At 37.6% G+C, this 27,669-nt stretch overlaps 1 protein-coding gene across 1 annotated transcript; it reads left to right on the forward strand.

The window, feature by feature from the left end:
• LOC139890040 (uncharacterized) lies at positions 1-27,551 on the forward strand. The gene is made up of 4 exons (XM_071872947.1): positions 1-613; positions 25,661-26,050; positions 26,125-26,843; positions 27,210-27,551. The coding sequence occupies exons 1-4, from the start codon at positions 1-3 to the stop codon at positions 27,549-27,551; spliced, it is 2,064 nt and encodes a 687-aa protein (XP_071729048.1).
• Positions 27,552-27,669: the final 118 nt, after the last annotated feature.

The following is a 27,669-nucleotide window of genomic DNA, read 5'->3' on the forward strand; positions in this document are numbered from 1 at the left end:
ATGGCACCGAAAAGAAAAGGGATGTCTGAGGAGGAGGTAGAAAACAAGATTAACCAAACAATCACGAATTTGTTACCCAACATTGTAGCTCAAGCTATTGACGCTATGCGTAAGCAAGGTGGCGAGACTTTAAAGCATGAAGATGAAGAGGAGGATGAGAATGTGGAGATGAAAGCTGTAACGGGGGACACTATTCATGTTTGGCTAGGACGGTTTCAAAAACAGCGTCCTTTGTCATTCAGCACTGCTAGTACTCCTGTTGAAGCTGAGAATTGGACCACTCACATTGAGAAGATATACCGAGTGCTTGATTGTGAAGAGAAATTTTGGGTTCCATTGGCTGTTTATAAACTAGAAGGGGATGCTCAGCGTTGGTGGATCGCTTTGAGACAAGCGAAAGGAGGTATCGATTTTGAGGATTCGATAGATTGGGTTGATTTCAAGGAGTTGTTTTTCCGTCAGTACTTTTCTGAAGCGGAGAAAGAGGCTGTGATTCGGGAGTATGCGAATATTAAGCAAGGGAGTGATGAGTCAATTAATGATTTCACTAAGAAGTTTTTAAGACTTGTGGTATTGATTGGGGCTGCTGCTGGGTCTTCCGAGGACCAAGCCTGTAGTGACCCGAACTTTTCCATGTTTATATATATTAATTGAGATTGATATTTACATGATTAAATGTTTCCAACATGTTAAGCAATCAAACTTGTTAAGACTTGATTAATTGAAATATGTTTCATATAGACAATTGACCACCCAAGTTGACCGGCGATTCACGAACGTTAAAACTTGTAAAAATGACATGACGATATATATATGGATATACATATGGTTAACATGAGATTATGATAAGTAAGTATCTCCATAAGTATATTAACAATGAGTTATATACATATAAACAAGACTACTAACTTAAGGATTTCGAAACGAGACATATATGTAACGATTATCGTTGTAACGACATTTAAATGTATATATATCATATTAAGATATATTAATATATCATAATATCATGATAATATAATAATTTAACATCTCATTAGATATAATAAACAATGGGTTAACAACATTAATTGAGATCGTTAACTTAAAGGTTTCAAAACAACACTTACATGTAACGACTAACGATGACTTAACGACTCAGTTAAAATGTATATACAAGTAGTGTATTTAGATGTATTAAAATACTTTTGGAAGACTTCAAGACATATATCAAAACACTCATACTTAACGAAAATGGTTACAGTTACTTTTCCATTCTTTTCTTTCATCAAGAATTCTAGTCGTATTCTTACCCGTATTATACACAGCTTCAAAACGTACTTACTATGAGTATATACCAATAGGAACTAGCATGGGATTCCACTCTTGATTATGTCATGTATGACTAATCAATTTTAACTTCTACCATGAGCTAGTCAACTAACTAGAACTCCTTTTAACCCCACTCACCACTCACCAATTACCACTCATCATTCACTCCATTTCACTTCCAATTCTCTTTCTAATTCTCTCTCAACACACACACACTATTATGAACGTATTTTTCCAGTAGTTAATCATCATCTTCATCAAAAATCACTTCAAGAATCAAGCTATAATCATCATAGGAAGAACACTTCAAGAACACTTCAAAAATCCCTTCAAGTTTACTAATTTACTTCCAAGCTTTCTAATCCATTCCAAGTAATCATCTAAGATCAAGAAACCTTTGTTATATACAGTAGGTTATCTTTCTTATTCAAGGTAATATTCATATTCAAACTTTGATTCAATTTCTATAACTATAAACTATCTTAATTCGAGTAAAAATCTTACTTGAACTTATTTTTGTGTCATGATCCTACTTCAAGAACTTTCAAGCCATCCAGGATCCTTTGAAGCTAGATCATTTCTTGTCACTTCCAGTAGGTTTACCTACTAAACTTGAGGTAGTAATGATGTTCATAACATCATTCGATTCATATATATAAAACTATCTTATTCGAAGGTTTAAACTCGTAATCACTAGAACATAGTTTAGTTAATTCTAAACTTGTTTGCAAACAAAAGTTAATCCTTCTAACTTGACTTTTAAAATTAACTACACACATGTTCTATATCTATATGATATGCTAACTTAATGATTTAAAACCTGGAAACACAAAAAACACCGTAAAACCGGATTTACGCCGTCGTAGTAACACCGCGGGCTGTTTTGGGTTAGTTAATTAAAAACTATGATAAACTTTGATTTAAAAGTTGTTATTCTGAGAAAATGATTTTTATTATGAACATGAAACTATACCCAAAAATTATGGTTAAACTCAAAGTGGAAGTATGTTTTCTAAAATGGTCATCTAGACGTCGTTCTTTCGACTGAAATGACTACCTTTACAAAAAAGACTTGTAACTTATTTTTCCGACTATAAACCTATACTTTTTCTGTTTAGATTCATAAAATAGAGTTCAATATGAAACCATAGCAATTTGATTCACTCAAAACGGATTTAAAATGAAGAAGTTATGGGTAAAACAAGATTGGATAATTTTTCTCATTTTAGGTACGTGAAAATTGGTAACAAATCTATTCCAACCATAACTTAATCAACTTGTATTGTATATTATGTAATCTTGAGATACCATAGACACGTATACAATGTTTCGACCTATCATGTCGACACATCTATATATATTTCGGAACAACCATAGACACTCTATATGTGAATGTTGGAGTTAGCTATACAGGGTTGAGGTTGATTCCAAAATATATATAGTTTGAGTTGTGATCAATACTGAGATACGTATACACTGGGTCGTGGATTGATTCAAGACAATATTTATCGATTTATTTCTGTACATCTAACTGTGGACAACTAGTTGTAGGTTACTAACGAGGACAGCTGACTTAATAAACTTAAAACATCAAAATATATTAAAAGTGTTGTAAATATATTTTAAACATACTTTGATATATATGTATATATTGTTATAGGTTCGTGAATCAACAAGTGGCCAAGTCTTACTTCCCGACGAAGAAAAAATCTGTGAAAGTGAGTTATAGTCCCACTTTTAAAATCTAATATTTTTGGGATGAGAATACATGCAGGTTTTATAAATAATTTACAAAATAGACACAAGTACGTGAAACTACATTCTATGGTTGAATTATCGAAATCGAATATGCCCCTTTTTATTAAGTCTGGTAATCTAAGAATTAGGGAACAGACACCCTAATTGACGCGAATCCTAAAGATAGATCTATTGGGCCTAACAAACCTCATCCAAAGTACCGGATGCTTTTGTACTTCAAAATTTATATCATATCCGAAGGGTGTCCCGGAATGATGGGGATATTCTTATATATATGCATCTTGTTAATGTCGGTTACCAGGTGTTCACCATATGAATGATTTTAATCTCTATGTATGGGATGTGTATTGAAATATGAAATCTTGTGATCTATTGTTACGATTTGATACATATAGGTTAAACCTATAACTCACCAACATTTTTGTTGACGTTTAAAGCATGTTTATTCTCAGGTGAATACTAAGAGCTTCCGCTGTTGCATACTAAAATAAGGACAAGATTTGGAGTCCATGTTTGTATGATATTGTGTAGAAACTGCATTCAAGAAACTGATTTCGATGTAACATATTTGTATTGTAAACCATTATGTAATGGTCGTGTGTAAACAGGATATTTTAGATTATCATTATTTGATAATCTACGTAAAGCTTTTTAAACCTTTATTTATGAAATAAAGGTTATGGTTTGTTTTAAAAATGAATGCAGTCTTTGAAAAACGTCTCATATAGAGGTCAAAACCTCGCAACGAAATCAATTAATATGGAACGTTTTTAATCAATAAGAACGGGACATTTCAGTTGGTATCCAAGCGTTGGTCTTAGAGAACCAGAAAATTTGCATTAGTGTGTATTATCGAGTTTGTTAGGATGCATTAGTGAGTCTGGACTTCGACCGTGTTTTCTTTAAAAATGATTGCTTAACGTTTTTGTTGGAAACTATATATTTTTAACATATGAATATTATGTGATATATTAATCTCTTAACGTGTTTGATATTATGTGATAGATGTCTACCTCTAGAACAAGTCCCATTGACTCACCTAATAATAATGAAGAGTCAAATGTAAATTGGAATGATTCGTGGACTGATTCACAAGTTCCCGAAGAGGAACCGGAAGAAGAGTCGGAACCGGAAGAAGAATCGGAACCGGAAGAAGAAATAGAACCGGTGAGGGAAATAATAAAATGGTTAAGTAAAAGAGAATCCTCAACCAACCGACCAAGGTTAATTATGGTCAATGGTGTTTCCGCCAAGGAAGCAAAATATTGGGAGGATTACCAATTCTCCGATGAATCGGATTCCGACGAGAATTCCGATGATGTTATAGAAATTACCCCAACTGAATTTAAAAAGGCAAAAGAAAATAATAAGGGAAAGGGCATAAAATAGAGAAATCTAATTCCAACCCCGATGAACTTTATATGTATCGTCAACCCCTGAAGTCCTTAAGTTGTAACAATGACCCGGGAACCTCTAAACCACCAGGTTTTTCTAAACCAATGTGGACAATGACGGCTCGTATTAGGGGAACATCATATATCCCTAGAAACTTGGCAAAACAAACCAAAACCGAACAAGAAGAAACGAGCGAGTCGGAATAAGATAGTTGTATTCGTGTGGTGTAATATATGTAATATAGTGTGCTTATGCTTTATGATATATGTAAAAATTGCTTGTATTAATAAGTATTTTTTTTATGAATCTAACTCTTGTCTATTTTACAGTATAAAAACACAAAATGGATAGACAACCCAATATTTTAAGAGACCTACCCGGAGACATGATTGATGAAATCTTTTCTAGAGTCGGTCAGAATTCCTCGGCACAACTATTTAAGGCGAGATCAGTTTGTAAGACATTCGAAGAACGTTCCAAGAATGCCTTGGTTTATAAAAGGCTTTCGTTCGAAAGATGGGGGATATCACATTGGGAAATCCATAAGTTACGATGTGTTTACTTTGACGCATATATTGCGGGGAACCCAAATGCTATTTTACGCAACGGGTTAAGAAATTATTTTGACTCAGTATATCCGAATATAGGACTTCGTGATTTAGAAAAAGCTGCTAACATGCAACATAAAGAAGCATGTTATGCTTACGGGTTAGTAATGTTCGCTTCTCACCAAAGTGAGAACAAGAACATCGGGCTACAACTATTAAACAAAACGTTCCCACAAGTGACGGAGTCGGTAATTGGGGTAAGAAATGAGGGTTTTAGGTTATTACGAGACTGTTGGTCATTACATAACCCTCGTCCCTTTGACGACGTTACAACACGCTGTCTTATCAATGGCCATAACGGTTATGTTCCACAAGACCAAGGATGGGAAGTAGTCCTAGTAAAACCAGAATGCATGACTTGTTTCTGGACGTATGAATTACGTGTCTTTATTGCCTTTGCTGAACGACTTGTGTACTAGCTAGAATTATCTTCACAACTATCTTGTATCAAAGTTATTGTGTGCTATATTTCATGCTTTATGTAAAATAAGCGGTATTGTAAGTTTGTAAAATATTGTATAAAAGTTTGAACGCGAAATATTATTACAATCAGTTTTTCATATAGAATTGTAGTAGTTGAATTGTATATTAGCTACTAAGTATGAACTTAACGGGTAGGTACTACCTGAATTTAAACTTATAAAACGCTAATATGAAGAAAAAGCTTTTATAAATGAGTTCATATTATGCTACAAAATACTATTAACTACTCTTAATATTCTGTATGATTAACTTGTTCCATTTGACTATTTTGAATGAAATGGCACCGACTACTCGACACACCGTGAATATGAATGAAGAGGAATTCCGTACTTTTCTAGCTTCAAACATAGCCGCAGTACAGGCTGCGCTACATACCAACAATAACCTTGGATCTGGCAGTACAGAAAATCGTGTAGGATGCACCTACAAAGAATTCACTGCCTGCAAACCTTTGGAATTTGATGGAACCGAAGGACCGATCGGATTGAAACGGTGGACCGAGAAGGTCGAATCGGTGTTTGCCATAAGTAAGTGTACTGAAGAGGACAAAGTAAAGTACGCTACGCATACCTTCACAGGTTCTGCGTTAACATGGTGGAATACCTATCTAGAGCAAGTGGGACAAGATGATGCGTACGCACTACCGTGGTCAGCATTCAAGCACTTGATGAACGAGAAGTACCGTCCCTAAACCGAGGTCAATAAGCTCAAGACAGAACTTAGAGGGTTACGAACCCAAGGATTTGATATTACCACGTACGAAAGACGATTCACAGAATTGTGCCTATTGTGTCCGGGAGCATTCGAAGATGAGGAAGAGAAGATCGACGCGTTTGTGAAAGGATTACCGGAAAGAATCCAAGAAGATATAAGTTCACACGAGCCCGCCTCCATACAACAGGCATGTAGAATGGCTCACAAACTAGTGAACCAAATTGAAGAAAGAATTAAAGAACAGACTGCTGAAGAGGCCAATGTGAAGCAAGTCAAAAGAAAGTTGGAGGAAAATGGTGATAAGAATCACCAATACAACAACAACAGCAATTACAACAATAATCGCAACAATTATCCCAACAATCGCAACATCAATCGCAACTACAACAAACAGCCCAACAACAACAACAACAACAACAACAACAACTACAAAAATCATCCCAACAACAATAATAACCGCAACAATAACAACAATCAGAAGCAGCTATGCCAAAGGTGTGAAAAGTATCACTCGGGGTTCTGCACCAAATTTTGCAACAAGTGTAAAAGAAATGGTCATAGCGCGGCGAAGTGTGAGGTCTACGGACCAGGGGTTAATAGAACGAAAGGAACAAATGGTGTCAGAACGAGTAATGGCGGAGCAAGTAGTGTCGGAGCAAGTTATGCCAATGTAGTTTGTTATAAATGTGGAAAACCGGGCCACATTATTAGAAATTGCCCGAACCAGGAGAACACGAATGGACAAGGCCGCGGAAGAGTTTTCAATATTAATGCGGCAGAGGCACAGGAAGACCCGGAGCTTGTTACGGGTACGTTTCTTATTGACAATAAATCTGCTTACGTTTTATTTGATTCGGGTGCGGATAGAAGCTATATGAGTAGAGATTTTTGTGCTAAATTAAGTTGTACATTGACGCCTTTGGATAGTAAATTTTTACTCGAATTAGCAAATGGTAAATTAATTTCAGCAGATAATATATGTCGGAATCGAGAAATTAAACTGGTTAGCGAAACATTTAAGATTGATTTGATACCAGTAGAGTTAGGGAGTTTTGATGTGATAATCGGTATGGACTGGTTGAAAGAAGTGAAAGCAGAGATCGTTTGTTACAAAAATGTAATTCGCATTATACAAGAAAATGGAAAACCCTTAATGGTGTACGGAGAAAAGGGCAACACGAAGCTACATATTATTAGTAATTTGAAGGCACAAAAACTAATAAGAAAAGGTTGCTATGCTGTTCTAGCACACGTCGAGAAAGTACAAACTGAAGAAAAGAGCATCAATGATGTTCCCATTGCAAAAGAATTTCCCGATGTATTTCCGAAAGAATTACCGGGATTACCCCCACAGCGATCCGTTGAATTTCAAATAGATCTTGTACCAGGAGCTGCACCAATAGCTCGTGCTCCTTACAGACTCGCACCCAGTGAGACGAAAGAACTGCAAAGCCAATTACAAGAACTTTTAGAGCGTGGTTTCATTCGACCAAGCACATCACCGTGGGGAGCTCCTGTTTTGTTTGTCAAGAAGAAAGATGGTACATTCAGGTTGTGTATCGACTACCGAGAGTTGAACAAACTTACCATCAAGAATCGCTACCCACTACCGAGAATCGACGACTTATTTGATCAACTACAAGGCTCGTCTATTTATTCAAAGATTGACTTACGTTCCGAGTATCATCAAATGCGGGTGAAAGAAGATGATATTCCAAAGACTGCTTTCAGAACACGTTACGATCATTACGAGTTTATGGTCATGCCGTTTGGTTTAACTAATGCACCAGCTGTGTTCATGGACCTTATGAACCGAGTGTGTGGACCATACCTTGACAAGTTTGTCATTGTTTTCATTGATGACATACTTATTTACTCAAAGAATGACCAAGAACACGGTGAACATTTGAGAAAGGTGTTAGAAGTATTGAGGAAGGAAGAATTGTACGCTAAGTTTTCAAAGTGTGCATTTTGGTTGGAAGAAGTTCAATTCCTCGGTCACATAGTGAACAAAGAAGGTATTAAGGTGGATCCGGCAAAGATAGAAACTGTTGAAAAGTGGGAAACCCCGAAAACTCCGAAACACATACGCCAGTTTTTAGGACTAGCTGGTTACTACAGAAGGTTCATCCAAGACTTTTCCAGAATAGCAAAACCCTTGACTGCATTAACGCATAAAGGGAAGAAATTTGAATGGAATGATGAACAAGAGAAAGCGTTTCAGTTATTGAAGAAAAAGCTAACTACGGCACCTATATTGTCATTGCCTGAAGGGAATGATGATTTTGTGATTTATTGTGACGCATCAAAGCAAGGTCTCGGTTGTGTATTAATGCAACGAACGAAGGTGATTGCTTATGCGTCTAGACAATTGAAGATTCACGAACAAAATTATACGACGCATGATTTGGAATTAGGCGCGGTTGTTTTTGCATTAAAGACTTGGAGGCACTACTTGTATGGGGTCAAAAGTATTATATATACCGACCACAAAAGTCTTCAACACATATTTAATCAGAAACAACTGAATATGAGGCAGCGTAGGTGGATTGAATTATTGAATGATTACGACTTTGAGATTCGTTACCACCCGGGGAAGGCAAATGTGGTAGCCGATGCCTTGAGCAGGAAGGACAGAGAACCCATTCGAGTAAAATCTATGAATATAATGATTCATAATAACCTTACTACTCAAATAAAGGAGGCGCAACAAGGAGTTTTAAAAGAGGGAAATTTAAAGGATGAAATACCCAAAGGATCGGAGAAACATCTTAATATTCGGGAAGACGGAACCCGGTATAGGGCTGAAAGGATTTGGGTACCAAAATTTGGAGATATGAGAGAAATGGTACTTAGAGAAGCTCATAAAACCAGATACTCAATACATCCTGGAACGGGGAAGATGTACAAGGACCTCAGGAAATATTTTTGGTGGCCGGGTATGAAAGCCGATGTTGCTAAATACGTAGGAGAATGTTTGACGTGTTCTAAGGTCAAAGCTGAGCATCAGAAACCATCAGGTCTACTTCAACAACCCGAAATCCCGGAATGGAAATGGGAAAACATTACCATGGATTTCATCACTAAATTGCCAAGAACTGCAAGTGGTTTTGATACTATTTGGGTAATAGTTGATCGTCTCACCAAATCAGCACATTTCCTGCCAATAAGAGAAGATGACAAGATGGAGAAGTTAGCACGACTGTATTTGAAGGAAGTCGTCTCCAGACATGGAATACCAATCTCTATTATCTCTGATAGGGATGGCAGATTTATTTCAAGATTCTGGCAGACATTACAGCAAGCATTAGGAACTCGTCTAGACATGAGTACTGCCTACCATCCACAAACTGATGGGCAGAGTGAAAGGACGATACAAACGCTTGAAGACATGCTACGAGCATGTGTTATTGATTTCGGAAACAGTTGGGATCGACATCTACCATTAGCAGAATTTTCCTACAACAACAGCTACCATTCAAGCATTGAGATGGCGCCGTTTGAAGCACTTTATGGTAGAAAGTGCAGGTCTCCGATTTGTTGAAGTGAAGTGGGGGATAGACAGATTACGAGTCCGGAGATTATACAAGAAACTACCGAGAAGATCATCCAAATTCAACAACGGTTGAAAACCGCCCAAAGTCGACAAAAGAGCTACGCTGACATTAAAAGAAAAGATATAGAATTTGAAATTGGAGAGATGGTCATGCTTAAAGTTGCACCTTGGAAAGGCGTTGTTCGATTTGGTAAACGAGGGAAATTAAATCCAAGGTATATTGGACCATTCAAGATTATTGATCGTGTCGGACCAGTAGCTTACCGACTTGAGTTACCTCAACAACTCGCGGCTGTACATAACACTTTCCACGTCTCGAATTTGAAGAAATGTTTTGCTAAAGAAGATCTCACTATTCCGTTAGATGAAATCCAAATCAACGAAAAACTCCAATTCATCGAAGAACCCGTCGAAATAATGGATCGTGAGGTTAAAAGACTTAAGCAAAACAAGATACCAATTGTTAAGGTTCGATGGAATGCTCGTAGAGGACCCGAGTTCACCTGGGAGCGTGAATATCAGATGAAGAAGAAATACCCGCATCTATTTCCAGAAGATTCGTCAACACCTTCAACAGCTTAAAATTTCGGGACGAAATTTATTTAACGGGTAGGTACTGTAGTGACCCAAACTTTTCCATGTTTATATATATTAATTGAGATTGATATTTACATGATTAAATGTTTCCAACATGTTAAGCAATCAAACTTGTTAAGACTTGATTAATTGAAATATGTTTCATATAGACAATTGACCACCCAAGTTGACCAGCGATTCACGAACGTTAAAACTTGTAAAAACGACATGACGATATATATATGAATATACATATGGTTAACATGAGATTATGATAAGTAAGTATCTCCATAAGTATATTAACAATGAGTTATATACATATAAACAAGACTACTAACTTAAGAATTTCGAAACGAGACATATATGTAACGATTATCGTTGTAACGATATTTAAATGTATATATATATCATATTAAGATATATTAATATATCATAATATCATGATAATATAATAATTTAACATCTCATTAGATATAATAAACAATGGGTTAACAACATTAATTGAGATCGTCAACTTAAAGGTTTCAAAACAACACTTACATGTAACGACTAACGATGACTTAACGACTCAGTTAAAATGTATATACAAGTAATGTATTTAGATGTATTAAAATACTTTTGGAAGACTTCAAGACATATATCAAAACACTCATACTTAACGAAAATGGTTACAGTTACTTTTCCATTCTTTTCTTTCATCAAGAATTCTAGTCGTATTCTTACCCGTATTATACACAGCTTCAAAACGTACTTACTATGAGTATATACCAATAGGAACTAGCATGGGATTCCACTCTTGATTATGTCATGTATGACTAATCAATTTTAACTTCTACCATGAGCTAGTCAACTAACTAGAACTCCTTTTAACCCCACTCACCAATTACCACTCATCATTCACTCCATTTCACTTCCAATTCTCTTTCTAATTCTCTCTCAACACACATACACTATTATGAACGTATTTTTCCAGTAGTTAATCATCATCTTCATCAAAAATCACTTCAAGAATCAAGCTATAATCATCATAGGAAGAACACTTCAAGAACACTTCAAACATCCCTTCAAGTTTACTAATTTACTTCCAAGCTTTCTAATCCATTCCAAGTAATCATCTAAGATCAAGAAACCTTTGTTATATACAGTAGGTTATCTTTCTTATTCAAGGTAATATTCATATTCAAACTTTGATTCAATTTCTTTAACTATAAACTATCTTAATTCGAGTAAAAATCTTACTTGAACTTGTTTTTGTGTCATGATCCTACTTCAAGAACTTTCAAGCCATCCAGGATCCTTTGAAGCTAGATCATTTCTTGTCACTTCCAGTAGGTTTACCTACTAAAATTGAGGTATTAATGATGTTCATAACATCATTCAATTCATATATGTAAAACTATCTTATTCGAAGGTTTAAACTCGTAATCACTAGAACATAGTTTAGTTAATTCTAAACTTGTTCGCAAACAAAAGTTAATCCTTCTAACTTGACTTTTAAAATTAACTACACACATGTTCTATATCTATATGATATGCTAACTTAATGATTTAAAACCTGGAAACACGAAAAACACCGTAAAACCGGATTTACGCCGTCGTAGTAACACCGCGGGCTGTTTTGGGTTAGTTAATTAAAAACTATGATAAACTTTGATTTAAAAGTTGTTATTCTGAGAAAATGATTTTTATTATGAACATGAAACTATACCCAAAAATTATGGTTAAACTCAAAGTGGAAGTATGTTTTCTAAAATGGTCATCTAGACGTCGTTCTTTCGATTGAAATGACTACCTTTACAAAAACGACTTGTAACTTATTTTTCCGACTATAAACCTATACTTTTTCTGTTTAGATTCATAAAATAGAGTTCAATATGAAACCATAGCAATTTGATTCACTCAAAACGGATTTAAAATGAAGAAGTTATGGGTAAAACAAGATTGGATAATTTTTCTCATTTTAGCTACGTGAAAATTGGTAATAAATCTATTCCAACCATAACTTAATCAACTTGTATTGTATATTATGTAATCTTGAGATACCATAGACACGTATACAATGTTTCAACCTATCATGTCGATACATCTATATATATTTCGGAACAACCATAGACACTCTATATGTGAATGTTGGAGTTAGCTATACAGGGTTGAGGTTGATTCCAAAATATATATAGTTTGATTTGTGATCAATACTGAGATACGTATACACTGGGTCGTGGATTGATTCAAGATAATATTTATCGATTTATTTCTGTACATCTAACTGTGGACAACTAGTTGTAGGTTACTAACGAGGACAGCTGACTTAATAAACTTAAAACATCAAAATATATTAAAAGTGTTGTAAATATATTTTAAATATACTTTGATATATATGTATATATTGTTATAGGTTCGTGAATCAACCAGTGGCCAAGTCTTACTTCCCGACGAAGTAAAAATCTGTGAAAGTGAGTTATAGTCCCACTTTTAAAATCTAATATTTTTGGGATGAGAATACATGCAGGTTTTATAAATGATTTACAAAATAGACACAAGTACGTGAAACTACATTCTATGGTTGAATTATCGAAATCGAATATGCCCCTTTTTATTAAGTCTGGTAATCTAAGAATTAGGGAACAGACACCCTAATTGACGCGAATCCTAAAGATAGATCTATTGGGCCTAACAAACCCCATCCAAAGTACCGGATGCGTTAGTACTTCGAAATTTATATCATATCCGAAGGGTGTCCCGGAATGATGGGGATATTCTTATATATATGCATCTTGTTAATGTCGGTTACCAGGTGTTCACCATATGAATGATTTTTATCTCTATGTATGGGATGTGTATTGAAATATAAAATCTTGTGGTCTATTGTTACGATTTGATACATATAGGTTAAACCTATAACTCACCAACATTTTTGTTGACGTTTAAAGCATGTTTATTCTCAGGTGAATACTAAGAGCTTCCGCTGTTGCATACTAAAATAAGGACAAGATTTGGAGTCCATGTTTGTATGATATTGTGTAAAAACTGCATTCAAGAAACTGATTTCGATGTAACATATTTGTATTGTAAACCATTATGTAATGGTGGTGTGTAAACAGGATATTTTAGATTATCATTATTTGATAATCTACGTAAAGCTTTTTAAACCTTTATTTATGAAATAAAGGTTATGGTTTGTTTTAAAAATAAATGCAGTCTTTGAAAAACGTCTCATATAGAGGTCAAAACCTCGCAACGAAATCAATTAATATGGAACGTTTTTAATCAATAAGAACGGGACATTTCAAAGCCCGTAAGTACAAATGGGCTGTTCATGGGCGTTACCGCTCTAAAATGATTAATCTGAAATGTTTTGATGTCACTGAGGCAGCCGATTATGCTCGAAATTTGGAGATGGAGCGAGCCGAGTATTTGACTACTAAAAATGATGATGGTAAAAATAAGAGGGTTAAGAATGTACAACCACTACGATCTGTGCCGCCACCGACTATGTGATGCCCCGTACAAAACCATCGTGTACGAATCATCAACAACAGGATCATTACACGGTTAAGTACTATATGCGATTTCAAAAAGAGTTTGCATTCATAAATAAAGTGATGTCTAAACTAACATCGAATGTTTTACAATCCAAAAGCATGCTTCACTAAGTAGAAGCAAATAATAAGTGTATGTGACCACAATGGTCGTTACAAGTTATAGTTCAAAAGTACTAAAGTTTGAATGCAAGGTAAAGTAGTTCATGCGATGACAACTCTAAGCAGCGGGAAACTACAGCACGACTAGTACACAGCGGAAGCTAACCTCAAGCACCTGAGAAAAACATGCTTTAAAACGTCAACACAAAGGTTGGTGAGCTATAGTTTAAGTATAACAGTAATGTAAGGTAGGCCACGAGATTTCAGTGCTACAAAGAGCGTTTCAAAACAGTATGATAAAGTATATGTTAACCGTGGGCACTTGGTAACTAACTTAACGTTTATACCCCCTGAAAGTACACTTGGCAAGTGCGTATGTCTACGAAGTATTAAACACTCATTAAATGCTAGCGCTACTAGCCCGAGTGGGGATGTCAAACCCTATGGATCCATATCTAAGATTCGCATTCATGGTTCAAAAACCAATGATTAAACGTTACCGAGCTAAAGGGAATGTTTATGCCGTTGTATAACCCACACATATATAAAGTTTAAGTACTCGTGCCTAGTATGTAAAACATAAAATCCGCATGTATTCTCAGTTCCCAAAATAAGTTTAAAGTAAAAAGAGAATGCTATAACTCACAATGATAAAGTAGCGGTAAAGTCGAGTCGGGAAAAGTGTGCAAGTAATCGGTCCGAAAGTCCTCAACCTAAGTCAAATAGTACTAAGTCAGTAAATCATCCAAATAGGTTTAAAAGTATGTAAATAAGGTCTTAAGGGTCATCATCATTCATCATCAAACAAAAGGCGTAAAGTAAGTTTCGTTTATGAAAGTAGTTTAAAACAAAGGCTGACTTCGATCAGTCACCACGGCCTCTAACCTTGCTGAATTAAGGTGAGACCAGTGGCCATGGCTCCGTATGTGAGTCCTTTAAGTGTGGTAAAATTTACAGAAGCAAAATCGTCTTTGTTTGACCGTGGCGAAGGTCTATGTGCGAGTAGGTCAGAAATTTCTGCACAACGTTAAAGGACATAGTGACGATCGGAGGGCCATAAATCCTAAACCGTAACTCGGATTAAATCGAGTCCTATATGAAAATTTATCTAATCGAAAAGATATATTTGAAAATCAAGGTTACAGCAGCCCAGGTTTACTGTTCTGTTACAGAAACAGCAGAACATTAGGCTGTAAACAGAAACAGAAAGATAAATGGGTACCGGTGGGTTTTGGTGCTTGATGTTCATCATGGTTCTCATCCTTGATGCATATAACTTCAAGTGTACAACTCATTGATGTGTTTACATCATCTTTACCAAGTTTTGAAAATCATAACCCTTGTGTAAGTCTAAGACATGAAGCACAACTCACTTAAGTGTTGCAAGTGTTTTGATGAACCAAAGTTACATCAAAGTCTTAGTTTTTGCACATACATGAAATATAAATGAAATTTTGAACTACAAACTTGAAAGTAAACTAACTAATAAAGATCTTAAGATGTAGAACATAGTTCTTAGTTAGATCTTGAAGATCCAAGACTCAAAAGTCTAGATCTAACATAAGTGTACAAAGTTATATTTAAAGAAAACTTATTTGTGTGTTCTTGAACTTTCAAAGTTAACTTTTATTTCAAGATTAATGAGATCAAGACTAACTTGTAGTACTTGACCATTTAAACTAATTACATGAAATTAAAGTGCAAGAATGAAGAAGTAAACTAAGTAAACATGTAATTTGTTCATGGTTGTTCATACTTTAAAGATTCAAACCAAAGTTTGATCTTTAAGAAAGTAAACTTTAAAGTTTACAAACATGATTCACAAGTATGATTTGCAACACATGAACTCTAAATTTTTTTGAAACATTAAAAGTAGAATCATAAACTAGTAAGTTTATGTTCTTGTTGTTCTTGTTATAACAAGATAAAATGAAGAATCAAACTAGAAAGTTTGGTTCTTGGAAACTAGTAAGTAAAGTAACTACAAATACATGTAACTAAATAATAATCAAGAACAAGTAGCAAACAACAAATGATGATGATGATTTGCATGTATGTATTCGGTTTCTAGGAAGAAAAGGAAGGAGAAAGAAAGCTTGTAACTTACAAGAATGAAGAGAAAGTTGAGAGGAAAAAGTTGAAAGGAAAATGTAAATAAGAATGTGTGTAAAAATGAATGATGAATACTAGTGAATGAAGTAAGTAAAAAAAATAATTTGAACTCCTCCTTGATGTTCAAAACCGACGGCCAAAGTGTGGGGGAGGAAGGAGGCCAAAATCCACTAGTCTCATGTATGTAAAGCTCATAAAAGGTGGTTAATGGAGTTGATTTCATGGGGATTGTGTGCAAACAAGATTCCTAATGAAACAACTAACTAGTTCATTTCTCTAACTAATACTTGCATGACTTAGTGGGCTAGTTAATCCATTTAAATGGGTAGGGTGGGCTTATAAGCCCAATATCATGAGTCCATTACACTAGTAAAGCCCAAGTTCAATTAATTAACAAATAAATCCATTTAAAGCCCATGTAACTAATTAATTACCTTAGTTAATTAAAATGATTAATAAAATTAATCATGAATGTAAATAATATTCTAAAAATATTATTCGTGAAAGTTTCGTGTGTCACAAAGACGTTTCGGGCAATTAAAGTCAAGTACCTTTAGTCATGGCAACATGTAAATGTAATAACATACATTTGTTTAATCACTAGTATTAATAATAACAATTATTAATAAATAAACGTTGGAAAATCCAGGGTCGTTACATTACCCACCTGTTAAAGAAAATTTCGTCCCGAAATTTAAGCTGAGGTAGATGGAGGAGTCGGGAAAAGGTGAGGATACTTCCGCATCATTTGATCCTCTCGCTCCCAAGTAAACTCAGGTCCTCGTTTGGCATTCCATCATACTCGGACGATCGGAATCTTGTTGCATTTCAAAGTTTTGATCTCACGATCCATAATCTCAACAGGCTCTTCCACGAAGTGGAGTTTGTCGTCAATAGTAAGTTCTTCCAATGGTATGATAAGTTCAGGTGCAACAAGACACTTCTTCAGGTTTGACACGTGGAAGGTAGGATGAACTGAGCTCAATTGTGCTGGTAGATCCAAACGGTATGCAACTGGTCCAACACGTTCCAAGATTTCAAAAGGACCAATGTATCGTGGGTTTAACTTTCCGCGTTTTCCAAAATGGATCACACCTTTCAAAGGTGCAACTTTCAACATTACCCGATCACCAACGTTGAATTCAAAGTCCTTACGTTTAAGATCGGCATAACTCTTTTGGCGATCACGGGCAGTCTTAAGTCTAGCTTGAATCTGAGCAATCTTCTCCGTGGTTTCATGGACTACCTCGGGTCCGGTGATTTGCTTCTCGCCTACTTCGGCCCAACAAATAGGAGATCGGCACTTACGGCCATACAATGCTTCAAAAGATGCAGCATTAATGCTCGAGTGATAACTGTTGTTGTAAGAAAATTCGGCGAGTGGCAAATGCCTTTCCCAGGCCTTTCCGAAATCAATGACACATGTACGCAACATGTCCTCCAAGGTCTGAATCGTTCGTTCACTTTGCCCGTCAGTCTGAGGGTGATACGCAGTACTCATGTCGAGACGGGTTCCCATGGCTTCTTGCAAAGAACTCCAAAATCTAGAAGCAAAACAGGGATCGCGATCTGAGATGATCGATAAAGGTACACCATGACGAGATACAACCTCTTTAATGTATGATTGGGCAAGTCTCTCCATTGTATCCGTCTCCTTCATCGCTAAGAAGTGTGCAGATTTGGTAAGGCGGTCAACAATAACCCAAATAGTATCGTATCCGCCCACCGTCTTTGGTAGCTTGGTGATGAAATCCATTGTTATCCGTTCCCACTTCCATTGTGGGATTTCTGGTTGTTGAAGCAAACCATAAGGTCTCTGATGCTCGGCTTTAACCTTCGAGCAAGTCAAACACTTACCAACATAAGTCGCAACGTCCTTCTTAAGATTCGGCCACCAATACTGTTCTTTAAGGTCGTGGTACATTTTGCCCACTCCAGGATGAATCGAATATCTCGATTTGTGTGCTTCATCAAGTATCAGGTTTAGTAGATCTCCATAAAGAGGCACCCAAATTCTTCCGGCATAACATCGGAGTCCAGACTCCCTAACCTCAAATCGAGAGACAAGTATGTTCAAATGTTCGTGAGATATGTTCTCCTCTTTGAGAGCCTCATATTGGGCTACTCTGATCTGGCTGTTGAGGTTCGAATGGATGGTGATGTTCAGAGCCCTAACACGAAGAGGTGCCGTCCTTTCCTTTCGGCTCAAAGCGTCAGCTACAACATTGGCCTTGCCAGGGTGATAACGGAGTTCACAATCGTAGTCGTTGAGCGTCTCAATCCATCGACGCTATCTCATATTCAGTTGCTTCTGATCGAAGATGTGCTGGAGACTCTTGTGATCGGTGAAGATAGTGCTCTTAGTTCCATACAAATAATGTCTCCACAATTTAAGTGCAAAGACAACTGCTCCAAGTTCAAGATCGTGAGTAGTGTAGTTCCGCTCGTGAATCTTCAATTGACGGGAGGCATAGGCAATAACCTTTGATCGTTGTATCAGTACACAACCAAAACCACTTTTCGAAGCATCGCAGTAAACAACAAAGTCGTCACTGCCCTCAGGAAGTGATAGGATAGGTGCGGTGGTTAACTTCTTCTTCAAAGTTTGAAATGCTGATTCATGTGCGGGTTCCCAAATGAACTTCTTGCCCTTGTGAGTCAGCGCGGTCAAAGGACGCGCAATCAGAGAAAATCCTTCAATGAATCTTCGGTAGTAACCGGCGAGACTTAGGAATTGGCGAATATGCGTCGGAGTAGTGGGGGTCTCCCACTTGCTGATGGCTTCAATCTTGGCGGGGTCAACTTTGATACCCTGGTCGCTCACAACATGACCCAGAAATTGAACTTCCTTCAACCAAAATTCACACTTGGAGAATTTGGCATAGAGTTGCTCTTGTCTCAAGAGTTCAAGTACTAATCAGAGGTGTTGCTCATGCTCTTCTTTGCTCTTAGAGTAGATGAGGATATCATCTATAAAGACGATAACAAACTTATCCAAGTACGGCTTGCAGACACGATTCATGAGGTCCATGAACACGGCAGGTGCATTTGTCAACCAGAATGGCATCACAAGAAACTCATAATGACCATAACGGGTCCTGAATGCAGTTTTCATCACGTCACTTTCTTTCACCCTCAGCTGGTGATAGCCGGATCGCAAATCGATCTTTGAGTAAACATTTGATCCTTGTAGTTGATCAAAAATATCGTCAATTCGTGGAAGAGGATACCGATTCTTGATAATCAATTTGTTGAGTTCACGGTAGTCGATACACATACGGAAGGATCCATCCTTCTTCTTTACAAACAACACAGGTGCGCCCCAAGGCTAGAAACTTGGTTGGATAAATCAACGGTCAAGTAGTTCTTGTAGTTGACTCTGTAATTCTTGCATCTCGGAAGGTACGAGTCTATAAGGTGCGAGAGCTACAGGTGTAGCTCCTGGCACTAAATCAATCTAAAACTCTACTGCTCTTTGCGGCGGCAATCCAGGCAATTCCTCTGGGAAGACATCGGAAAATTCGTTCACAATTCGAACGTCGTTCACGCTCTTCACCTCAGTTTCTACCGCTTTCACATGTGCTAGGACAGCAAAACATCCCTTCTTCATGATCTTTTGCGCTTTCACGTAACTAATGAGGTTCAGCTTCGAGGTACATCTCTCTCCGTAGATAACCAGTGGTTCGCCATCTCCTTGTGGTATGCGAAGTGCTTTATCCCCACAGATAATATCGGCCTTTATCTTGCTCAACCAATCCATACCGACGATCACGTCAAAACTTCCCAGTTTGATAGGTATCAAATCAATTTCGAAATCTGCACCAGCTATGTTGATAATAGCTCCTCGACTAATGTGGTCAACTTTTTCAAGTTTACCGTTGGCGACCTCGACAAGCATACTCTCTTTTAACGGTACTAATGACCAATTAATCTTATCGCAAAATGTCACCAAGTCGGGATTCTCGCGTGCATCCCTTGCATTAACGTTGAAAGCTCTAGCGCGCGGTGGTCCGCCATCTTTTCGCTTGTTTGGGCATGCATTTCTGAAATGGCCCGTCTGCCCACATTCGTAGCACTTCTTCGGTCCATTGGTGTTCGGCTTCCCATTCAAAGTGGTGACCTTGCAGTCTTTTCCAACATGCCCAGACCGTTGGCACTTCTCGCAGACAACATTGCAATACCCAGTGTGGTGTTTGTAACACCTCTTGCATTGAGGTAAGGTTCCCTTGTAGTTCGGGTTGGAGTTGGTGTTGTTGTTGGGGTTGGGGTTTCCACCGTTGTTGTTTCCTCTGAAACCCTCATGTCGTTTCGCCGGGTTCTGTTCATAGTTTCTTCCCCTGTTGTTGTTGTTGTTGTTGTGGTTATCCCATTTGCGTTTCTCACTAGTACCCGCTTCAGACTTAGTTTTCTCCGGTTCATCGATGGTTATCTGATTCATTAAAGTATGCGCCATGCGCATCGCTTCGGGAACATTCGGTGGCTTGGACGATGTGACGTTTCCTTTGATGGACTTAGGGAGTCCCCAGAAGTATCTCTCCATTCGCTTGAATTCTGGGGTGGCCATTGTCAGACACATCAGGGCTAGTTCCAAAAATCTCTGATTGTAACCATCGAGGTCATTCCCAACGGCCTTTAACTGCATGAATTCCATTTCCATCTTTTGTATTTCGGTTCTCGGACAATACTCATCAATCATAGCAGCTTTGAATTCCTCCCATGGCGTAGCATACGCCTCATCAATGCCTTTCTCTTGAGCTAACGTGTTCCACCACGTTAGTGCGCCATCAGACAGCGTGAAAGATGCAAACTTGGTTTTATTGTCCTCCGAACAGTTGCTAACTCGGAATACTGATTCAAGTTTCTCGAACCATCTGGTGAGACCAACCGGTCCCTCGGTTCCACTGAAGTTATGTGGTTTGCAGCTCTGGAATTCCTTGTAAGTACACCCATTTCGAATGGGTGGGATAACCGGTGGTGGTGGCGGTGGAGCTTGGAGGTTTCTTTCTGCTAGGGCTGCGGCTACACGTTCTTGGATCATCTCTTCAATTTGAGCAGCAGTAGGTGTGGATCGACCGTTAGCCATGGTGTTCTATACAAACATTTTGACTCAAATCAAAATCTAGCATTCATTATATGATAATATAGTATATAACAACCAACATGTAAACAGCACAACACATGTTAATTAAGTAACGCAAGTTGATACAAGTACCGCAAAACACCATACAGTAATGTAAATAGAACACTTGTGTAAAAAGTAACATCACAAAGTTTCCATTCATTAATAATAAGTTTCATACATCATGATAGATTCGTACAATACATAAGTGAAATATGAAACTACAACTAGATTACATAATGAAATCTAAATACAAAAGTCCTACGGTGAAGGTGGGTGTAGGATGTCTAAAACCTGAGCCAACTGCTCCTCGAGCTCAGTAACCCGAACTCGGAGGATTCCCACCTCCCTTGTCAATTCCTCGACAGAGGGAGCTGGTGGGGCGGGCGGTGCTGGTGGTGCAGGTGGGGCCAGTGGAGCGGATGGTGCAGACCGCACGAAACGGGGTGCAGATGTCCCGGCTCCAGAAATAGTCAGTACGTAACGGGGAACCTTACGTATCTGTGGGTCGGCAGGGTACGGCACAAGCCGTTTACGAGCAGTAACCCTCCGACGCCGACCAAAAGCGTCAGTGAAAGCACGACCTCCATTCACCCCTGGAATGACGGTGCCATCAGGACAGTACCGCTTCTTCGGCGGGGTGGAGGGTGCCTGTATAGGTACGTCATCAAGGTTCTCTTCGTCGGAGTCACTGGAGTCATCCGTAGAGGAGTCATCGGATGAAGGATCATCAGAATCATGTGGTGGTGACACGGGTGGCTGAACTGGTAGTCCATGAGCGGCCATCATCTGTCTGTATCTGAATGGCGGAATCGGCACTAAACGTCCATCTGGAGCACGTCGGCACGGCATACGCATATGGTTACGGAATGGCCCTTCCCCGAACTCCGCGGGAATCACAACACCACCGATGCGGGGCTGTGACTCCGAGGATCCGGGAGCAGACGGGGCTGGAATCTCCGTAGGGTCCATGTGTCCGTCAATAGTAGCCACTGGTGCAGGCGGCTGGCTGCTAGTCCCGGAAGATGAAGCGCCGGGGTCACTCGTGCGTATCGGGATCGGTGGATCGGCAACGGTGGTAGGTGGAGTAGCTGAAGAGTCTAAACTGCCCAAAATGATAGCAGGTGGTACATCCGACATCTGAACAAGGAAAAATAAATTTTCCATGTCAGTAAGTCATAAAGCAAGCACGTATTAGGCCAACAGTTTAAATCATGTATAACAATAAGTAGCATGGCAATAATAACGAATCGTACAGAAGTAGCATGCAATCGAAAGCAAGTGGTATCATACAGTAGTGAATTCATGTAGTAGCATACGGCATATAGCAGTAAAAGCAAGCAACAGCATGCAGTAAGTTCAGCAGAAACACATAAACTAGCAAGTTGTAGATTAGTCCTATTAGTGAATCCTACTCGGGTCGGTCTTAGACTCACTAATGCAGCCTAATTCCCTACAACCAATGCTCTGATACCAAATGTGATGCCCCGTACAAAACCATCGTGTACGAATCATCAACAACAGGATCATTACAAGGTTAAGTACTATATGCGATTTCAAAAAGAGTTTGCATTCATAAATAAAGTGATGTCTAAACTAACATCGAATGTTTTACAATCTAAAAGCATGCTTCACTAAGTAGAAGCAAATAATAAGTGTATGTGACCACAATGGTCGTTACAAGTCATAGTTCAAAAGTACTAAAGTTTGAATGCAAGGTAAAGTAGTTCATGCGATGACAACTCTAAGCAGCGGGTGTCTACAACACGACTAGTACACAGCGGAAGCTAACCTCAAGCACCTGAGAAAAACATGATTTAAAACGTCAACACAAAGGTTGGTGAGCTATAGTTTAAGTATAACAGTAATGTAAGGTAGGCCACGGGATTTCAGTGCTACAAAGAGCGTTTCAAAACAGTATGATAAAGTATATGTTAACCGTGGGCACTTGGTAACTAACTTAACGTTTATACCCCCTGAAAGTACACTTGGCAAGTGCGTATGTCTATGAAGTATTAAACACTCATTAAATGCTAGCGCTACTAGCCCGAGTGGGGATGTCAAACCCTATAGATCCATATCTAAGATTCGCATTCACGGTTCAAAAACCAATGATTAAACGTTACCGAGCTAAAGGGAATGTTTATGCCGTTGTATAACCCACACATATATAAAGTTTAAGTACTCGTGCCTAGTATGTAAAACATAAAATCCGCATGTATTCTCAGTTCCCAAAATACGTTTAAAGTAAAAAGGGAATGCTATAACTCACAATGATAAAGTAGCGGTAAAGTAGAGTCGGGAAAAGTGTGCAAGTAATCGGTCCGAAAGTCCTCAACCTAAGTCAAATAGTACTAAGTCAGTAAATCGTCCGAATAGGTTTAAAAGTATTTAAATAAGGTCTTAAGGGTCATCATCATTCATCATCAAACAAAAGGCGTAAAGTAAGTTTCGTTTATGAAAGTAGTTTAAAACAAATGCTGACTTCGATCAGTCACCACGGCCTCTACCCTTACTGAATTAAGGTGAGACCAGTGGCCATGGCTCCGTATGTGAGTCCTTTAAGTGTGGTAAAATTTACAGAAGCAAACTCGTCTTTGTTTGACCGTGGCGACGGTCTATGTGCGAGTAGGTCAGAAATTTCTGCACAACGTTAAAGGACATAGTGACGATCGGAGGGCCATAAATCCTAAACCGTAACTCGGATTAAGTCGAGTCCTATATGAAAATTTATCTACTAGAAAAGATCTATTTGAAAATTAAGGTTACAGCAGCCCAGGTTTACTGTTCTGTTACAGAAACAGCAGAACAGTAGGCTGTAAACAGAAACAGAAAGATAAATGGGTTCCGGTGGGTTTTGGTGCTTGATGTTCATCATGGTTCTCATCCTTGATGCATATAACTTCAAGTGTACAACTCATTGATGTGTTTACATCATATTTACCAAGTTTTGACCATCATAACCCTTGTGTGAGTCTAGGACATGAAGCACAACTCACTTAAGTGTTGCAAGTGTTTTGATGAACCAAAGTTACATCAAAGTCTTAGTTTTTGCACATACATGAAATATAAAAGAAATTTTGAACTACAGACTTGAAAGTAAACTAACTAATCAAGATCTTAAGATGTAGAACATAGTTCTTAGTTAGATCTTGAAGATCCAAGACTCAAATGTCTAGATCTAACATAAGTGTACAAAGTTATATTTAAAGAAAACTTATTTGTGTGTTCTTGAACTTTCAAAGTTAACTTTTAGTTCAAGATTAATGAGATCAAGACTAACTTGTAGTACTTGACCATTTAAACTAATTACATGAAATTAAAGTGCAAGAATGAAGAAGTAAACTAAGTAAACATGTAATTTGTTCATGGTTGTTCATACTTTAAAGATTCAAACCAAAGTTTGATCTTTAAGAAAGTAAACTTTAAAGTTTACAAACATGATTCACAAGTATGATTTGCAACACATGAACTCTAAATTTTTTTGAAACATTAAAAGTAGAATCATAAACTAGTAAGTTTATGTTCTTGTTCTTCTTGTTATAACAAGATAAAATGAAGAATCAAACTAGAAAGTTTGGTTCTTGGAAACTAGTAAGTAAAGTAACTACAAATACATGTAACTAAATAATAATCAAGAACAAGTAGCAAACAACAAATGATGATGATGATTTGCATGTATGTATTCGGTTTCTAGGAGGAAAAGGAAGGAGAAAGAAAGCTTGTAACTTACAAGAATGAAGAGAAAGTTGAGAGGAAAAAGTTGAAAGGAAAATGTAAATAAGAATGTGTGTGAAAATGAATGATGAATACTAGTGAATGAAGTAAGTAAAAAAAATAATTTGAACTCCTCCTTGATGTTCAAAACCGACGGCCAAAGTGTGGGGGAGGAAGGAGGCCAAAATCCACTAGTCTCATGTATGTAAAGCTCATAAAAGGTGGTTAATGGAGTTGATTTCATGGGGATTGTGTGCAAACAAGATTCCTAATGAAACAACTAACTAGTTCATTTCTCTAACTAATACTTGCATGACTTAGTGGGCTAGTTAATCCATTTAAATGGGTAGGGTGGGCTTATAAGCCCAATATCATGAGTCCATTACACTAGTAAAGCCCAAGTTCAATTAATTAACAAATAAATCCATTTAAAGCCCATGTAACTAATTAATTACCTTAGTTAATTAAAATGATTAATAAAATTAATCATGAATGTAAATAATATTCTAAAAATATTATTCGTGAAAGTTTCGTGTGTCACAAAGACGTTTCGGGCAATTAAAGTCAAGTACGTTTAGTCATGGCAACATGTAAATGTAATAACATACATTTGTTTAATCACAAGTATTAATAATAACAATTATTAATAAATAAACGTTGGAAAATCCAGGGTCGTTACAGACTACCAAACAGGGTCAACAATCTGGACACCAAGGGTATCGTGGTAATAATTGGATTAATAGAGGAAATCAGTTAAGGATTGACAATGGGCCAAATAATAATAACCGTGGTCAATTACAAGTGTACCGTCCCCAAGGGCAACAAAAGGGTAACGGAAATGTTGGTGTTAATGCCAATGCACCTTGTGGGACTTGTGGCAAGAATCATCCTGGAAGAGTTTGTTATCGTAGTGTGGGTTCATGTTTTGCTTGTGGAGAGGTTGGTCACTTAGCTAAGGATTGCAAGAATCCTAGACCTGAGTTTATTCCGAGGGTTCCTCCTCCAGCTTCTGGTGGACGCGTCTTTGCCATGACTACTGCTCAGGCTGCTGACGCAACAGGTATATTCGGATCCCTTTTCATTTTAAAAATATTTCCTTTGAGTTATTTGTTCATACATTCCTGATATGATTAGGTACTATTACTAGTCATGTATTTGTACACCATCGTGCCCTCTTCGTTCTGTTTGATTCTGGCTCTACGCACTCGATTGTGTCTGTTAAGAGCTCGAAATATTTGAAAGTGTCTCCAACTTGGTTGTCTACTCCGTTTACAATCTCTACCCCAATGGGTAGTATTGAAATTATAGATCGTGTGTATCAAAACTGCCGTTTAGAATTCAATGACTGCATGTTTCTCGCAAATCTCTTTCCTATGACCATGCATGACTTTGACATTATTCTTGGCATGGATTGGTTATCTCAGCATCACGCGACTATCGATTGCTATTCTAAGAGGATTTTGTTTGAAAATCATTCTATACCCAATTGTATCTTTAATGGTGATCTTCCTAAAAAATCTATTAAGGTTATCTCAGCGCTTAAGGCGCAAAAGCTCATTTCACATGGTTGTGTTGGTTATTTAGCTTCGATTCAGAATTTGTCTATCGAGAGTCCTTCAATTGAAAATATTGATGTTGTTCGAGAGTTTCCCGATGTATTTCCTGACGAATTGCAAGGTTTGCCTCCAGTTCGTGAAGTTGAATTTTCGATTGATTTGATTCCTGGTTCTCAAGCGATATCAAAAGCTCCTTATCGTATGGCACCACTCGAGTTGCAAGAACTCAAAGAGCAATTACAAGAATTGATAGATTCTGGATTTATTCGACCAAGTGTGTCACCTTGGGGTGCGCCGGTTTTGTTTGTCAAGAAGAAGGATGGTAGCATGAGAATTTGCATTGATTATCGCGAGTTAAATCGTATTACTATCCGAAACCATTATCCACTTCCACGTATTGATGATTTGTTTGATCAACTTCAAGGTTCGAAGTATTTTTCTAAAATTGATCTTAGGTCTGGGTATCATCAGCTGCGTGTTAAAGAAGAAGATATCCCTAAGACTGCTTTCCGCACTCGTTATGGGCACTATGAGTTTTTAGTGATGCCGTTTGGATTAACTAATGCTCCTGCGGTTTTCATGGATTTAATAAACCGTGTGTTCCATGAGTATTTGGATAAGTTTGTGATCGTATTCATTGATGATATCTTGGTATTCTCAAAGAGTAAAGAAGAGCATGAGAATCATCTTCGTGTTGTACTTGAAACCCTTCGAAGTAAGAAATTGTTTGCGAAGTTCTCTAAATGTGAATTCTGGTTGCAACGAGTTGCCTTTCTGGGTCATGTTGTATCGGCTGAGGGTATAATGATGGATCCAGCGAAAATTGAGGCTATTACAAACTGGTCAAGACCTACTTCTGTTGTTGAGGTTCAAAGTTTTCTTGGTTTAGCTGGTTATTATCGAAGATTTGTTGAAGGATATTCAACGATTGCTTTGCCGCTTACCAAGTTGTTAAGGAAAGGGGAAATTTTGTGTGGACCGAGGAACGACAAAAGAGTTTCGTAGAGTTAAAGAAAAGACTTGTATCAGCTCCTATCCTTGCATTACCATCAGGAAGTGGGGGTTTTCAAATCTATAGTGACGCTTCTAAGCATGGTTTGGGTTGTGTTTTGTTGCAACATGG

Source organism: Rutidosis leptorrhynchoides, chromosome 2 (assembly GCF_046630445.1).
Source record: "Rutidosis leptorrhynchoides isolate AG116_Rl617_1_P2 chromosome 2, CSIRO_AGI_Rlap_v1, whole genome shotgun sequence".
NCBI classification, from domain to species: domain Eukaryota; kingdom Viridiplantae; phylum Streptophyta; class Magnoliopsida; order Asterales; family Asteraceae; genus Rutidosis; species Rutidosis leptorrhynchoides.

What these genes read in the sequence shown, in the direction of transcription:
- LOC139890040 (XM_071872947.1), top strand. Translation starts at nt 1, where the DNA reads ATGGCACCGAAAAGAAAAGGGATGTCTGAGGAGGAGGTAGAAAACAAG. An exon ending in GTCTTCCGAGGACCAAGCCT is followed by an intron (nt 614 to 25,660) that starts GTAGTGACCCGA and finishes TGGAAAATCCAG; the next exon opens with GGTCGTTACAGACTACCAAA. An exon ending in TCAGGCTGCTGACGCAACAG is followed by an intron (nt 26,051 to 26,124) that starts GTATATTCGGAT and finishes TGATATGATTAG; the next exon opens with GTACTATTACTAGTCATGTA.